The sequence below is a fragment of the Leptopilina boulardi genome, unplaced genomic scaffold, assembly GCF_019393585.1.
Source record: "Leptopilina boulardi isolate dan_hultmark-lab unplaced genomic scaffold, ZJU_Lbou_2.1 LbouV2_269, whole genome shotgun sequence".
Lineage (NCBI taxonomy): Eukaryota > Metazoa > Arthropoda > Insecta > Hymenoptera > Figitidae > Leptopilina > Leptopilina boulardi.
In genome coordinates this window covers 276,747-294,005 of record NW_026137828.1, presented here as the reverse complement: position 1 = coordinate 294,005, position 17,259 = coordinate 276,747, and the positions used below count along the sequence as shown (strand labels likewise).

Sequence of the window (17,259 nt, the reverse complement as noted above, 5' to 3'; positions counted from 1 at the left end):
GGAAAATAAAAAAATCCTTTACAAAGTCAAATTAAGTTAAACAGCATGTCTCCATTATTTTTTTACCTTCAAACAACACATATTACCTTCATAAAACCCTACTAATTGAACCTAACAGCATTAGAATAAGAACAAACAATTTTATTCAATTTTTTTAGATAGAATGTTTTCCTGGAAAATGAAAAAATCCCTTACAAAAACAAATTAAATTAAGCAACATATCCATATTTTTTTTTTACCTTCAAACAACACATATTACCTTCATAAAACCCTACTAATTGAACCTATATTGCAAGAGAATAAGAACATACAATTTTTTTTATTTTTTTAGATAGAATGTTTTCCTGGAAAATGAAAAAATTCCTTACAAAGTAAAATTAAATTAAACAGCATATCCCTATTATTTTTTTACCTTCAAACAACACATATTACCTTCATAATACCCTACTAATTGAACCTAAATTGCAAGAGAATGAGGACAATCTATTCTATTCAATTTTTTTAGATAGAATGTTTTCCTGGAAAATGAAAAAATCCCTTACAAAGTCAAATAAAATTAACCAGCATGTCTCCACTATTTTTTACCTTAAAACATCACATATTACCTTCATAAACCCTACTAATTGAACCTATATTGCAAGGGAATAAAAACATACATTTTTTTTTATTTTTTTAGAAAGAATGTTTTTCTGGAAAATGAAAAAATTCCTTACAAAGTAAAATTAAATTAAACAGCATATCCCTATTATTTTTTTACCTTCAAACAACACATATTACCTTCATAATACCCTACTAATTGAACCTATATTGCAAGAGAATAAGAACATACAATTTTTTTTATTTTTTTTTATAGAATGTTTTCCTGGAAATTGAAAAACTTCCTTACAAAGTCAAATTAAGTTAAACAGCATATCCCTATTATTTTTTTACCTTCAAACAACACATATTACCTTCAAAATACCCTATTAATTGTACCTATATTGCAAGAGAATAAGAACAATCAATTTTTTTTATTTTTTTAGATAGAATGTTTTCCTGGAAAATGAAAAAATCCCTTACAAAGTCAAATTAAGTTAAACAGCATGTCTCCATTATTTTTCTACCTTCAAACAACACATACTACCTTCATAAAACCCTACTAATTAAACCTAAATTGCAAGAAAATAAGAACAATCAATTTTATGCAATTTTTTTAAATAGAATGTTTTCCTGGGAAATGAAAAAATCTCTTACAAAGTCAAATAAAATTAACCAGCATGTCTCCACTATTTTTTACCTTAAAACATCACATATTACCTTCATAAAACCCTACCAATTGAACCTAAATTGCAAGAGAATGAGGACAATCTATTCTATTCAATTTTTTTAGATAGAATGTTTTCCTGGAAAATGAAAAAATCCCTTACAAAGTCAAATTAAGTTAAACAGCATGTCTCCATTATTTTTTTACCTTCAAACAACACATACTATCTTCATAAAACCCTACTAATTAAACCAAAATTGCAAGAAAATAAGAACAATCAATTTTATGCAATTTTTTTAAATAGAATGTTTTCCTGGAAAATGAAAAACTTCCTTACAAAGTCAAATTAAGTTAAACAGCATATCCCTATTATTTTTTTACCTTCAAACAATACATATTACCTTCAAAATACCCTACCAATTGAACCTAAATTGCAAGAGAATGAGGACAATCTATTCTATTCAATTTTTTTAGATAGAATGTTTTCCTGGAAAATGAAAAAATCCCTTACAAAGTCAAATTAGGTTAAACAGCATGTCTCCATTATTTTTTTACCTTCAAACAACACATACTACCTTCATAAAACCCTACTAATTAAACCTAAATTGCAAGAAAATAAGAACAATCAATTTTATGCAATTTTTTTAAATAGAATGTTTTCCTGGAAAATGAAAAAATCTCTTACAAAGTCAAATAAAATTAACCAGCATGTCTCCACTATTTTTTACCTTAAAACATCACATATTACCTTCATAAAACCCTACCAATTGAACCTAAATTGCAAGAGAATGAGGACAATCTATTCTATTCAATTTTTTTAGATAGAATGTTTTCCTGGAAAATGAAAAAATCCCTTACAAAGTCAAATTAAGTTAAACAGCATGTCTCCATTATTTTTTTACCTTCAAACAACACATACTACCTTCATAAAACCCTACTAATTAAACCTAAATTGCAAGAAAATAAGAACAATCAATTTTATGCAATTTTTTTAAATAGAATGTTTTCCTGGAAAATGAAAAACTTCCTTACAAAGTCAAATTAAGTTAAACAGCATATCCCTATTATTTTTTTACCTTCAAACAACACATATTACCTTCAAAATACCCTACCAATTGAACCTAAATTGCAAGAGAATGAGGACTATCTATTCTATTCAATTTTTTTAGATAGAATGTTTTCTTGGAAAATGAAAAAATCCCTTACAAAGTCAAATTAAGTTAAACAGCATGTCTCCATTATTTTTTTACCTTCAAACAACACATATTACCTTCATAAAACCCTACTAATTGAACCTAAATTGCAAGAAAATAAGAACAATCAATTTTATGCAATTTTTTTAAATAGAATGTTTTCCTGGAAAATGAAAAAATCTCTTACAAAGTCAAATAAAGTTAACCAGCATGTCTCCACTATTTTTTACCTTAAAACATCACATATTCCCAGGTGCGAATTTCGGTCGGCCGCCAGAGTTGGTTCGTCGGCCCATGGTCGGCCCAACTCTGGCTGCCGACCGGTCGGCAGCCAGAGTTGGGCCGACCATGGTAAATATTTGCACCCAAAGTTGGGCCGACTATGGCTGCCGACGTCGGCAGTCACAGTTGGGCCGACCATTGCAGCCATAGTTGGGCCGACTATGGGGGATTATGGTCGGCACAACCTTGGCAGCCATAGTTGGGCCAACCTTGGCTGCCATAGTTGGGCCGACCAGGGGGGGTAATGGTCGGTCCAACTATGGCAGCCACAGTTGGGCCAACCATGGCTGCCATAGTTGGGCCGACCATGGGGGTAATGGTCGGCACAACCTTGGCAGCCATGGTTGGCCCAACTGTGGCTGCCATAGTTGGGCCGACCATTCTTCCCCATAGTCGGTCCAACTATGGCAGCCACAGTTGGGCCGACTAAGGGGAAAATGGTTGGCACAACCTTGGCAGCCATAGTTGGGCCAACCTTGGCTGCCATAGTTGGGCCGACCATGGGGGACAATGGTCGGTACGACCTTGGCAGCCAAGGTCGGTCCAACCTTGGCTGCCATAGTTGGGCCGACCATTCTTCCCCATAGTCGGCCAAACTATGGCAGCCACAGTTGGGCCGACTAGGGGGAGAATGGTCGGCATGACTTTGAAAACCGCAGTTGGGCCGACTACGGGGAATGTAGTCAGCATGACTGGCAGCCGAGTATATCGATGGTCGGTATATCAAGGATTACAGAATTATTTTTCTCAAAAGAAACACGATTGTTGTCGTGTTGTGCTAAACAACAATAAATTTTCTTGCGAGATATTATTTGCTTACAAGTGGAATGTCAAAAGTTAAGTTCGATTGATTTATAAAATGATTAAAGCGAAATCGAATTATGAGAGGATACAAAAATATAGATTTCTATCTAAATGTGAAAAGAGGAGAAACAATGAAATTTGCGAATCCGTTGATTTATCAAATCAACATGAAGATAAGACTTTATTACCGTCTTGTGAAGAAACGGCAATTAATTGCAAGTATGTATAACTATTAGGTTTTTTATAACGCAATATATGTTTAGATAAATTTGGTAATTTTTGTACAAAAAGAATAAGTTTAATTTTAAGGTTATGCCACAAAAATGTTTTGCCATTGATATAATATACTTCATAAAAATGCAATTTTTATTGCTATTAAATGTTATGTTATGTTACCTTACAATATTTTTTAAATTTCAATTTTGTATATCACTAATATTTATTCTAATAAGTTTTACTGGACTCGGACATGGAAGCTTCTGAAGACCAAATTTCGAGTGATTTAAGTACTTGGTTGTCTAATGTGAAGGACCGAGAAGGAGGGCGAAAAGGAAGAAATTCATCAGTGGCGAATCCTCAAGTGTAATAAAGTTTGGAGAAATGTGTTAAGTTATTTTTTTCCAAGAACTTTTCAACCAACTTTATTATTATTTTTTTATTATTATTATATTGTACTGAAGCCATTTTTAATTATTAAAATATAAATACATAACAATTTACACGCAAAATTTATTTCCAATTGACTTTTTTTTTACCGCATGTATCAATAATAATAGAATAAACTATCAATTAGTAAAAGCTCAAAGTATCTAAAATAAAAATTTATTTAATTGTTACATAATTTTTATTTATTTTGAAATTAAAAGTTTTATATAAATAATTTTCTTATCTAAATTGTTTTATTTTTAGATTAATTTTTTTTTCATTATTATAATTAACATTTTATTTTTATTTCAATTTTCTGAAGAGACAGTCGGCCCGTCCAAGGCCCATAGTTGGGCCGACCATCATAAAGTAAATTTCTCTCCTACCATTGACAAATGTAAAATGTTTTTGTTAATTTACTTGTAATTGATTAATTTAAAAAGAAAAAAGGTTATATGTGATTAATTTATTATTTTGAATTACTAACTTTAATTTTTTTCAAGCTGTAGCTTATAACATTTATTTTTCTCCGTGACTCATATGTCATTGCGTAGTGTAGTGGTTAGCGTATTAGACTGCGGTGCGTTAGGTTGCGAGTTCGATCCCTGCGAGCGTTAAAAATTTTAATTTGTATATATGTATGTTTACGATTGCGTTTAGTGTTTAAGTATATAAAATAAATGTATAATGAATTTAAAATGATTACTAATATATGTTATTTGTATAACAAATTTTTATATTTTAATGTTTATGGTCGGCAAAATTTTAGCAGCCAAGGTCGGCCCAACTATGGTACCCATAGTTGGCCCGACTTAGTCGACCATAGGTCGGCCGACGTTATCAATTCGCTAGTTGGCCCGACCATCGGCAGCCATAGTCGGGCCGACCAAGGCTGCCATAGTTGGGCCGACTATCATAGCCGACGGTCGGCAGCCATAGTCGGGCCGACCATGGCAGCCATAGTTGGGCCGACCTCGGCTGCCTTAGTCGGGCCGACTATGGCTGCCGACCGTCAAGTTGGATGGTCGGCAGCCAAGGTTGGCCCAACTATGGCTGCCATGGTCGGCCCGACTATGGCTGCCGACCGTCGGCAAGGATGGTCGGCCCAACTAGGGCAGCCTTGGTCGGCCCGACTATGGTACCCATAGTCGGTCCAACTTAGTCGACCATAGGTCGGCCGACGTTATCAATTCGCTAGTTGGCCCGACCTCTGGCTGCCCGAGGTGGGCCGACCATGCACATGGTCGGCCCGACCATGGGCCGACCGACAATTCGCACCTGGGTTACCTTCAAAAAACCCTACCAATTGAACCTAAATTGCAAGAGAATGAAAACAATCTATTCTATTCAATTTTTTTAGATAGAATGTTTTCCTGGAAAATGAAAAAATCTCTTACAAAGTCAAATAAAATTAACCAGCATGTCTCCACTATTTTTTACTTTAAAACATCACATATTACCTTCAAAAAACCCTACCAATTGAACCTAAATTGCAAGGGAATGAGAACAATCTATTCTATTTAATTTTTTTAGATAGAATGTTTTCCTGGAAAATGAAAAAATCGCTTACAAAATCAAATTAAGTTAAACAGCATATTCCTTTTTTTTACCTTCAAACACCTATAATTACCTTGAAAAAACCCTTACAAAGTCAAATAAAATTAAACAGCATGTCTCCCCTGTCGGCAAAAACCATCTTGGTTCTAAAAACGTTTTAAGGACGTTCTTAGAACGTTTCACGTCCGCCAAATAATGTTCTGGAACATTTTAAGAACATGGATGTTCAAATAATATTTTAGAACATTATTTGGCAGACATGAAACGCTCTCAAAACGTTCTTAAAAGGTTTTTAGAACGAACATGGTTTTTTGCCCTCAGGGTCTATTATTTTTTTACTGTAAAACAACACATATTACCTTTAAAAAGCTACCAATTGAACCTAAATTTTTTAAGTCTACAAGTCAAATATTTTTTCATCAAGAAAAAAGTAATGTTTACGTTGATTCAGAACAACGAAAAACGCGTTTTTAATAAAAATATATTTGGACTTTTTTTAAAAATTCACCTGGGATTATTCATGATAATCGTAAAACATATAATTAATTATATATATAATAAATTGCTTTTAATTGGAAAATATAATTTAATATCTTAACTTTAATTAAATGATGTTAAGCACATTTCTGACTAATATGAAATCCTGATCAATTGGCCGGATGTATGTATGTGTGTGAGTATGTGTGTGGATTCCTTTTTTGTTTAGACGATAACTTTAACAGGTTTTAATGGATTTAGATAAAATTTGGTAGGCTCATTTATCATATTAATATCTCAAATCTGACCAAAGGATTTTAAAAAATACAAAAAAAATAAATTTTATCGTCTTTTTCCAAAAATTTTTTTTATCGAAAAAATTTTTAAGTAGAAAAATTTAAGGTTATATATAATAAAATCGTATTCCTTACGTCAAGACAAATCGATTGGTATATATAAAGTATAGTTTTAATTTAAATTAATAGAATTAATGAAAGTTAAAAAATCAAAAATTTACATTATATTTGTCTTCCTACTTCTGTTTATAATTTTCATTTTCATTTATTATAATTCTATTCCTTTAATACAATTTATATTTAATATTATCTCAATTTATTAATAATAATATTCATTACATTTTCACATTTTATATGCAAAAAAAAATTCCCTGGCGGATTCGATTTGCGTAATGTCTACTTAACTAAGCGGACTTTAGGTAGACATTAGGTAGACATGTAAAAAAACGTATAAAAAAGCTATTAATCGACTTATTATGATAAAAAAAGTTGATAAAAGGGTAAATGAATGTTTATAGAGTAAATTCGTACAAAATTTGTAATTAATAAAGCAATAAATAATTAATAATGAATGGAAATGTGCGCGAGGTACCTGATCAGTTCAGCTGTACAATTATTTTCGTGCTATTTTCATGAAAAGAATATAAATTAACTGCAAAAACAATTGATATTTATAAAAAAGTGTAAAATTGATTTAATTTTATTGTTTGCAATACGAATTATTAAATAATAATTAAGTTTTTATCAAATGTGAATAGTGTTGTGAAAACCTGTGAAAACTAATGAGTTACTACATTACCGATCGCATATGATAATAAAAAGTTCTCGATGAGTGTAACAAAAAATCTGCAATCATGTCCGTAATTTTGGACGAGAAACAATTATGAAATCAATAATTATTTGTATAACTTTATTCTGCATTTTAAAATTCACTTTTTATTTTCTTTCAAAGCAAAAGCTTGGAAGAAAACATGCTCGCACTGTATTGTAAAAACTGGTGGCGCCATCTCTCATATGCGATCGGTAATGTAGTAACTCATTAGTTTTCACAGGTTTTCACAACACTATTCACATTTGATAAAAACTTAATTATTATTTAATAATTCGTATTGCAAACAATAAAATTAAATCAATTTTACACTTTTTTATAAATATCAATTGTTTTTGCAGTTAATTTATATTCTTTTCATGAAAATAGCACGAAAATAATTGTACAGCTGAACTGATCAGGTACCTCGCGCACATTTCCATTCATTATTAATTATTTATTGCTTTATTAATTACAAATTTTGTACGAATTTACTCTATAAACATTCATTTACCCTTTTATCAACTTTTTTTATCATAATAAGTCGATTAATAGCTTTTTTATACGTTTTTTTACATGTCTACCTAATGTCTACCTAAAGTCCGCTTAGTTAAGTAGACATTACGCAAATCGAATCCGCCAGGGTTATTATACAAATCACTCAATTCAAATTTTCACATTTACCAACCAGGGCTGGTCAATGTGTACAATTACCAATTTACTTGGTAAATGTACGTATCTTTCCCAAATGTCCGATTTCTCACTTTTACCAAAATGCCTTCGCACTTTAACCGTAACATATATAAAGTATACATTTGAGGTAAATTTAATAAATTAATGAAAGTTGAAAAAAAAATTCCCTTTTTAACTGAAAAATTTTGTATTTATTTAAATGCAAGCTAAAATATAAAATAAATGTGTTCCTTGCATTAAAACAAACCGATATAATTGTAAATAATTATAAATTATATATTATTTTTCATTAATTTTTAGAAATTTCAGCTAGAATGTGAATTTTTGATTTTTTAACTTCCATTAATTTTTTAAGTTTAACTCCAATGTATACTCAAATGTTTATATTATTATATTATTAATGTATGTTTATTTTAATGTTAATACTTTCTCCACGAGGAAGCAAATTCTTTTGCTGATCGTAAAGAGGAGGCAAAATGTTCATGTAATGAACATCTGAATTTACATCTTGTTTTTATTATTACTACTACAGTTCAGGCATCAGATGCAATATTCATTTTATATATGCTCGAAGACACTTAATTTTTCAACCTGAAAAATTATTTTTTGTTCGAGTATCATATTAACAAAAAAAAATTTATCTAAAAATTATTCATATTTGAAAAAATTTTGTTCTTCAACATAACCCATAAATTTCGCTATGCGAAATTATAACAGACAATTGTTATTGTATTATTATTTCAACAAATAAACTGTACAAACCAAGAAAAAATATTGTCATGTTTTAAAAATTACAATTCACTGAGGCACGCGTGCTGCACGCTTTGAAAGCCAGATTAATGGTAAAACCGGCAACACCGGCCACCAGGGATGGGTAAATGTCGCAAACTCAAGGTTTGCTACGTATGATACCTAAAATGTGTATTATATTTCATTTAACTTGTTCGAAGATATAACTTGTAGTACCGCTACTTGTCGTTGGATGACGCCACTGTTTAGAGATAGAATAAAGAAGTTCTCCCCCTTGTCTATTCCGTTCCCGCGTACTTTACGGTTTTCATTCGTTTCTTGGCGTTGGTTGGATACACATCATGGACGATCGAAAGAGAGCTTTGGAACAGAGGTTAAGGTTAGCAGAGATTGAAATGAATTCTACACTGGCGGAAATGGAGGAGATCACGAAAGAGGATCAGGATAACACTTCAATAATAGCTGAGGAAGATCAGCAACTTGAATTCCAAGGTAAGTCTTTTTTTTAGAGCGTCCTTACTGGCGTGCTACAGGCATCTCAGGCGCCATGTTTCCCAAAATGGTGAAGCTTCAATCTAGAATTGTCGCCAACAACCAAAACGGATTTCTGATTTTCGATCAAGAATCGAAAACGGAAAAAAGAGAAAATATAACACAAAACCTTCTTTTAAAAGAATTAAAAATAAATTCATATTTTCCAGACGTTATGAATTATGAAAATGAAAACATGGCTTCGCTTGATTTTCCCACGGAAAAAGCCACCGAGGAAACTCCTCCTGAAGTTGATTATTTTCTTGAGAAAAATCCCACTGATTCCCCTAAGGAATTAAAATTGCTTAAAGAGGTTGCAGAGAGAGTTCATGCCTGGACATCTAAAGGATTTGGGACTAAGGAGGAAAAAGATGAAATAATAAATTCAATTCCGAGAAAGGGTAGTGTCATTCTAGCAGCTCCTATCCTTAATGAGGAGATTCAGGTGGATTTACATCCCAAAATGTCAGCTCACGATGAGCATTTTAGAAATTATCAGGAATTGACTGGTTCGGCACTTGCAGCAGTTTCTTCAACCTTGAGTGCAGTTCTCAATGACACGGAAGATCCCTTAGACAGAGAACAAATTTTGGAAAATTTCTCGTCTGCAACAAAACTCCTGTCAGAGTTTTTCTATTCCTTGACACAGGCACGAAAGATTTTCCTAGTTGGAAAATACGACGAGAAGGTTCAAAAAATTTTAAAAAAAGCGAATCCAACTAGTTTTTTATTTGGAGATAACATTAAGAGTTTAGTGGAGAGTTCCAAAACTATGGAGTTGTCCAAGGAATTAAGACCCAAGCCATTTCAAACGAGGTCCAATCCTTTAAACTGGCGAAGCCCTGCTCTGAGAAGGGAGGTTGGAAGAGGGGGCTACAATCCACAGAGACCATTTACCTCCAGAGTGACGAACAACAACAACAACCGCTGGAAGGCCCCAGCGAAGAAATTTTATTCACAGTCGCAGCCGCAGAGGAAGAAGCCTTAGAGCATAACGTGGTAAGTCACGCAGCTAGATTAAGATTTTATCTTAACAGGTGGGAACAAATAACACAAGACCAAAGGGTCTTAGAAATAATAAAAGGTTACAAAATAAATTTAGTCAAAACTGTCATTCAAAATAATGAACCTTTTGTTCCTTCACCAAACGAACAACTCGACAAAGCAATAAGCAAATTAATAGACATAAATGCTATTGAATCCTGTGAAAAAGTTAAGGGACAATTTTTATCATCGTTTTTTCTCGTAGACAAACCGGATGTAACACAAAGATTTATTTTAAATCTTAAATCGTTCAATTTTTTTGTTAAAAAGGAACATTTTAAAATAGAGGACATCCGAACAGCGGTTAATATTTTAAATAAAGGGGATTTTATGTGTAGATTGGACTTGAAAGACGCGTATTTGCTAGTTCCTATACAAACAGAAGATAAAAAATATCTCCGATTTAGATATGGAAGGGAAATTTTTCAATTTAATGCTTTGCCTTTCGGGTTATCTTCTGCCCCCTTCATTTTTACAAAATTATGTAAACCAGTAATCAACTGGCTAAGATCCAAGGGCATTAGAGTTGTCATCTATTTAGACGATTACTTGATTTTTGGAAACTCAAAAAAAGAATGTGAAAAAAATACGAAATTAACAATCTCCTTATTAACTTTTCTTGGTTTTGTAATTAATTAATTAATTAATTCTAGATTTCATAAAAGTCCCCAAAAATTTATTACAAGATGACCCAGAGTTAACTCTGTTTTCTTGCGAGAGTAAGGCTGCAGTCCCATGGCAGCGTTTTGCGTTGCGTTTTGTCACTAGACCCTGAGTGTAAACATAGCAAACATATATCTGCATCTCTTTTACACTCATGGTCTAGTGACAAAACGCAACGCAAAACGCTGCCATGGGACTGCAGCCTAAAGAAAAAGGGTCAGTCCTAACCTTTAATGGCCGACAAAATTTGTGAACGGATTGTTTGTTTTGAAAAGTGTAAATTGAAACATAATAATTTATTTTTATTAAAAATTATTTTAACTTTTTATTTATAAAAAACAACTTTAATTAAAATAAATAATCTAGTTCCTTAAACAATTCAGATTAATTAAAGTTAGGGAAATAATGAAAAATTTGAAAACTATAAACTTTAAAAAAATAACACGTTTATGGGTAGCAAAAATATGTTCCATTTTTAAATGAAAAACAAAAAATACGTATAAATTAAAAAAAGTAAGCAAACAAGGACAACTAACTTCAAACTCAGGGTGATGAAAATAGAAAATCAATTATTTTATTTAGGTAAATAAATTTTCAAAGATAATATCATTGAGCACCACTGTTAACTCTAGAGTTAACTCTGAGTGAATGCCGAAAACACCCTAAGTATACGTAACAAATTGTCGCAAACTATATTATAAATATAACCTCACTTTTCGGATGTCAACTCGGACTCGCCTCATCATCATAACAGATAAATTATAATAATGTCTCAGGCAACTCAGGTAAATAGATCTACTGATAAATATAAAGAGATGAAATATTCTTTAAATAATAACACAGCCACACAAAAAAAAAAGTTCTGATCTGGGGGTCTGACTATATATTTTCTATGTCTTTTGGGTCGCTGAATCCGAATCCGAGGCCCATTCAACCCCATCACATCAGGTTTTTGAAAAAACCTCAGAAAACCAAAATGGCGGACACTTTTTTGGAAAATTTATCGGATTCGCTTGAAACTCGCTACTCGGGGGTTTTTGGGGTCGCTGATTACGAATTTGAAGTCAGTTTTCAAAAATTCAAAATGGCGGATCCAATATGGCGGATATTTGTTTGAAAAATGCTGGATTTGCTTGAAACTTGCTACTCGGGGGTTTTTGGGGGCGCTGATTACGAATTTGAAGTCAGTTTAAATTTATCATATCAGGATTCGGACATAATCTAAAAAAACCTACAATTTGTGCTATTAAACGCGCGTAATATCTTTAGTTTCAATGTTTATGTTATCACGTCTATTTTACTATATAATGTACCGTCGGCATTTGCGTTACCCAATGTACACCACGTGGAGGTGCCCTGGACGCAGGCACACGCAAGATACAAAGTAAATACGGGTGAATTAAAACACTCAAGTTTTTGATTTCTCAAAAGAACATCTTTATTGGATTCGCCATTTTAAGTTTTGTAAATTGGACTTCAAATTCGTAATCAGCGACTTCAAAAACCCTCATGTAACGAGTTTCAAGCGAATCTAATAAAGTTGACAAAAAATCCTGCCATAATGGATCCGCCATTTTGAATTTTTGAAAACTGACTTCAAATTCGTAATCAGAGACCCCAAAAACCCCCGAGTAGCGAGTTTCAAGCAAATCCGGCAAATTTTTCAAAAAAATGTCCGCCATATTGGATCCGCCATTTTGAATTTTTGAAAACTGACTTCAAATTCGTAATCAGCGACCCCAAAAACCCCCGAGTAGCGAGTTTCAAGCGAATCCGATAAATTTTCCAAAAAAGTGTCCGCCATTTTGGTTTTTTGAGGTTTTTTCAAAAACCTGATGTGATGGGGTTGAATGGGCCTCGGATTCGGATTCAGCGACCCAAAAGACATAGAAAATATATAGTCAGACCCCCAGATCAGAACTTTTTTTTTTTGTGTGGCTGTGTAATTTATTGCACTTCAGTTTAATAATTTTTATTAAGTTAATAACCTCGATTCATTTTTAAAAAGAATGTCCACAAAGCAACACTGTAAAAAAAATTTTGTGTCGATTTACCCGCCAAATGTAAAATAACTTATTCAACAATGTTAATTTATTATGCTTTGTAAATTTACAACGTTAAACATTTTAATTTTACACTGCTGAACGTTGTGAATTCACACGAATCAAACAAAAATTCAAAGACTATATCCAGTACCACTCTTTCGGTAGGGTAAGCACCACGAAGTAGTATAAGGAGCCCCCACTGCATAGGCAATTTCAGGAAAAACATGTTCCGAGTTTTCCGACTGCCTTTCAGTTTGGTAGGATAGCGATACTAGCGCGATTACCGGGGAAATTGTTGCAACTCAACTGGATAATGGCGGAAATGTATGTTTCGTGATGATTCGTATCTGCTCGTGAAGAGTCGAGTGCAGACGACAAATCTCTCACAAACATACATTTCCGCCATTATCCAGTTGAGTTGCAACAATTTCCCCGGTAATCGCGCTAGTATCGCTAACCTACCAAATTGAAAGGCTGTCAGAAAACTCGGTACATATTTATTTTGCATAGTGGGGACTCTTTATACTACTTCGTGCTAAGCACATAGCGGGAACCAACTAGATTGAGGTTATATTTGCTTCTGACCAGAGTGCCTACGTCATGAAATGTAACAAACGTTGTGTAGCAAACTGGACAAGTTGTATACACATGTAACATACGTAGCAAACTTAGGTAACATACATGAAGTATGTTACTTACCCATCTCTGCCGGCCACCGGGAATGTGCAGCAGGGTAGTGTTTTAAAATTCTCGGTAAAATTGAAACCTGAGAAGGTAAGAAAGAAAATTGCGGTAAATTACCGAAAAAAAGAGAATTTATGAGAATATATGAGAATATTCATTTAAGTGATTGATAATTGCCTTTTTTAAATTTAAATATGTATTTTTATAGTATGTAAGTTATAAATAAACGACCGACATGTTATTAAATGAATAATTTGAACATTGAATATAATAGACTGTAAGGGTGCAGTCCCATAGAGCAGATTAGCAGAATAGATTTCAGCCAATCAAAAGTTAATCTCTCGCGGCAAATTTTTGCATTTCCGTTAGAGACTGTTTTTTTATTGGTCAACGTCTAATCTGCTAATCTGCTCCATGGGACTGCACCCTAATTTTCTCTGTGTTCTTACTGACAAGATGACAGTCGGGTATATATGCCTGCACTTTTATCATTGTCTAACCATAGAGATAATATAAATAGAGTAGACAAGGTATAGGCGGCTGCGTAAGAGGGAAGTGTCCTGACATAAACAGAATGGGTTGGAAAGAGAAGAAAGATTTAACACCAGTATCTGTCCTTCAATAAGCACCAGCGCAAGAGAGACACCTACTGGTGCTAAAATCGCGTTCTCTTTCTATCAAACGGACGCCTCTATACAGACCATCTCCACTCTATTTATATTATCTCTATGTGTCTAACACGTGCGTCGTCATGGCAACATGTGTGTTAGACAAGGATAAAAGTGCAGGCATATAAATGTACCTGATTCAATATAATAATGTAATATTATATCAATATTAATATATTAATATATATATAATATATATTGTAACAAAGATATTTTTCATTATAATAATAATTGTACAGTCAGGAACATATGTCTGTACTTTTATCCTCGTCATACACGTTGTCATGACAACGCACGTGTCAGACAAGGATAAAAGTACAAGTAAAAATTCTCATAAATTCTCAGAGAAAAAACGATCCGGTAATTTACCGGTAAATTACCGTAATCTTCTTTCTCTTCTTGACGTAATTTACTGTCTTTAGAACACTACAGCAGGGATTGGTAACACACTTGACAGAGATGGACACTTTTTCGATTTCAGGTGTTCTATAAAGGTACAGCCACAGCTCTACTGCTCATTGTGTCTTCCGACAAGCAACCATTTTGAAAAGTGACGTCACAAATGGAGAAATCGAACTTCGATTTATCGAATGACAGTGCTGTCAACGTCCGCACTAGTTTCACATAGTTCATGATCATAATCACAACATCACAAACCTCGTGGATGTCAATATAACCTCTAAATAGTTTAATTATTTTTCAGTTTTAGACATTTTTAAACATTATTAAGTGTTACATTGACTATTTTACTGAAAATAGTTGTTTAAAGTAGATAGTTAAATTGTGTTTAAATTTAATATAGTTAAATACTTAAACAAATTGTAACTTAATTTACAAATGTGAATCAATTTTGTTATACATCACATAAGGTTATTAAAACAAATTTTGTTATTTGTTTACTTTAAAAATTAAGAGAAAAATAAAATGTCTTCCCCATGTACTGAAATCATTGATGATATTGAAGATTTAATATCTTCACAAGATATTACTCCAAAAGAAAGATACAGTTCTCGAAAAAAAGTGACTGTTCGAGCAAAGAGAAAACAGGACCAAGAAACAATACCTGAACCGCCAATTTATTCGAGTATAATTCCAGGTAAAATCCAGTAACAATTATCGTTATTATTATATTATTTCTTTAAGTTTACCAACAATTTTTATTGTCTTATAGGTACTCAAACTATTTTTGTAAAAACTTGGGGATGTACTCATAATAGTTCCGATAGTGAATATATGGCTGGACAACTTGCTGCTTATGGTTATAATTTAACGGAAGATAAATATCGTGCCGATTTGTGGCTTTTGAATTCATGTACTGTTAAAAATCCAGCGGAAGATCACTTTAAAAATGAGATCGAAGCTGGAAGAAAGTTAGGAAAACATGTTGTAGTTGCAGGGTAAATTATTTTCTGTTTAAAAAAATTTAAGAAAATTTTCTTTCATTGTATAACATTTTTTTTAACAATTTCTAATTAATTTGCTTATAGTTTAGTATTTGTTTTTTTTATTAACAATTTCTAATTAATTTGCTTATAGATTAGTATTTTTTTTTTTAATATTGTAATTGTTAAAAATTTAATTTTACAGTTGTGTACCACAAGGAGCGCCAAAATCAAGTTTCATTCAAGGATTAAGTATGATTGGAGTTCAGCAAATTGATCGAGTTGTTGAAGTTGTCGAGGAAACATTAAAAGGAAATAGCGTTCGATTTTTGGGTCAAAAGAAAGAGTCTGGTAAAAAAATTGGAGGTGCTTCACTCGATCTTCCCAAAGTACGCCGAAATCCATTAATTGAAATCATTGCAATTAATACAGGATGTCTTAATCAATGTACTTATTGTAAAACGAAACACGCGAGAGGTGAACTTGGTAGCTATTCACCGGAGCAAATTGTCGAGAGGGCAAAACAAGCTTTCGATGAAGGTGTTTGCGAATTGTGGTTGACTTCCGAAGATACTGGTGCCTATGGCAAAGATATTGGCACAAGTTTACCGGAATTACTTTGGAAATTAGTTGAAATTATTCCCGAGGGTTGTATGATGAGAATTGGTATGACAAATCCTCCATATATTCTTGAGCATTTGGAAGAGATTGGCAAAATTCTACGACATTCACGTGTCTATAGTTTTCTTCACGTTCCCGTGCAATCGGGAAGCGATCAAATTTTATCGGACATGAAACGTGAATATACAAGAGCTGATTTTGAATATGTCGTGGATTTTTTGCAAGAGAAAGTTCCTGGCGTGACAATTGCCACTGATATTATTTGTGGATTTCCAACGGAAACTGAAATAGATTTTGAGGAATCTATGATACTTTGTGAAAAATATAAATTTCCAAGTTTATTTATTAATCAATTTTTCCCGCGACCAGGAACACCAGCGGCAAGAATGACCAAAGTTCCAACGCAAGACGTCAAGAAGAGAACAAAACGTTTATCAGAATTTTTCCAATCTTACGAACCCTATGGACATGAAGTTGATAGCGTGCAAGAAGTTCTTGTCACTGAAATGTCACATGATAAAAAACATTATGTTGCGCACAATAAATTTTATGAACAAGTCTTGGTACCAATGAAAGAGGAATTTATGGGAAAAATGGTTACAGTGAAAATAACATCGGCTACGAAACATTCAATGAAAGGAGAACCACTTAATGAAGGTGTTTCACCAGCTCTAAAGCCATCATTGCCGAGGGGAATTGTTTCCGGTGTACCTGTTGAAATGCAACCATCGAAATTTCGAATTATTGCAATGGTGGGATTGTTTATTGCACTTTTTGCTAAAATTTTGTGGAAACTTTTTACAATAAATTAATTTTGAAGTTAATAGATTTTTTTTTCATTCATTTCGAAAACATAAATAATTCTAAAAGATT

General features: G+C 32.8%; 1 protein-coding gene across 1 annotated transcript; it reads left to right on the top strand.

Annotated features, from left to right (window-relative positions):
- Positions 1–15,004: 15,004 nt before the first annotated feature.
- On the top strand, positions 15,005–17,210 carry LOC127281470 (threonylcarbamoyladenosine tRNA methylthiotransferase). Its single transcript, XM_051305191.1, has 3 exons — positions 15,005–15,479; positions 15,555–15,780; positions 15,971–17,210. The coding sequence occupies exons 1-3, from the start codon at positions 15,308–15,310 to the stop codon at positions 17,196–17,198; spliced, it is 1,626 nt and encodes a 541-aa protein (XP_051161148.1). The 5' UTR covers positions 15,005–15,307; the 3' UTR covers positions 17,199–17,210.
- Positions 17,211–17,259: the final 49 nt, after the last annotated feature.

Coding starts and splice junctions, on each gene's coding strand:
- LOC127281470 (XM_051305191.1), top strand. CDS start 15,308: ATGTCTTCCCCATGTACTGAAATCATTGATGATATTGAAGATTTAATA. Junction 15,480..15,554: donor TTATTCGAGTATAATTCCAG/GTAAAATCCAGT, acceptor ATTGTCTTATAG/GTACTCAAACTATTTTTGTA. Junction 15,781..15,970: donor AAACATGTTGTAGTTGCAGG/GTAAATTATTTT, acceptor TTAATTTTACAG/TTGTGTACCACAAGGAGCGC.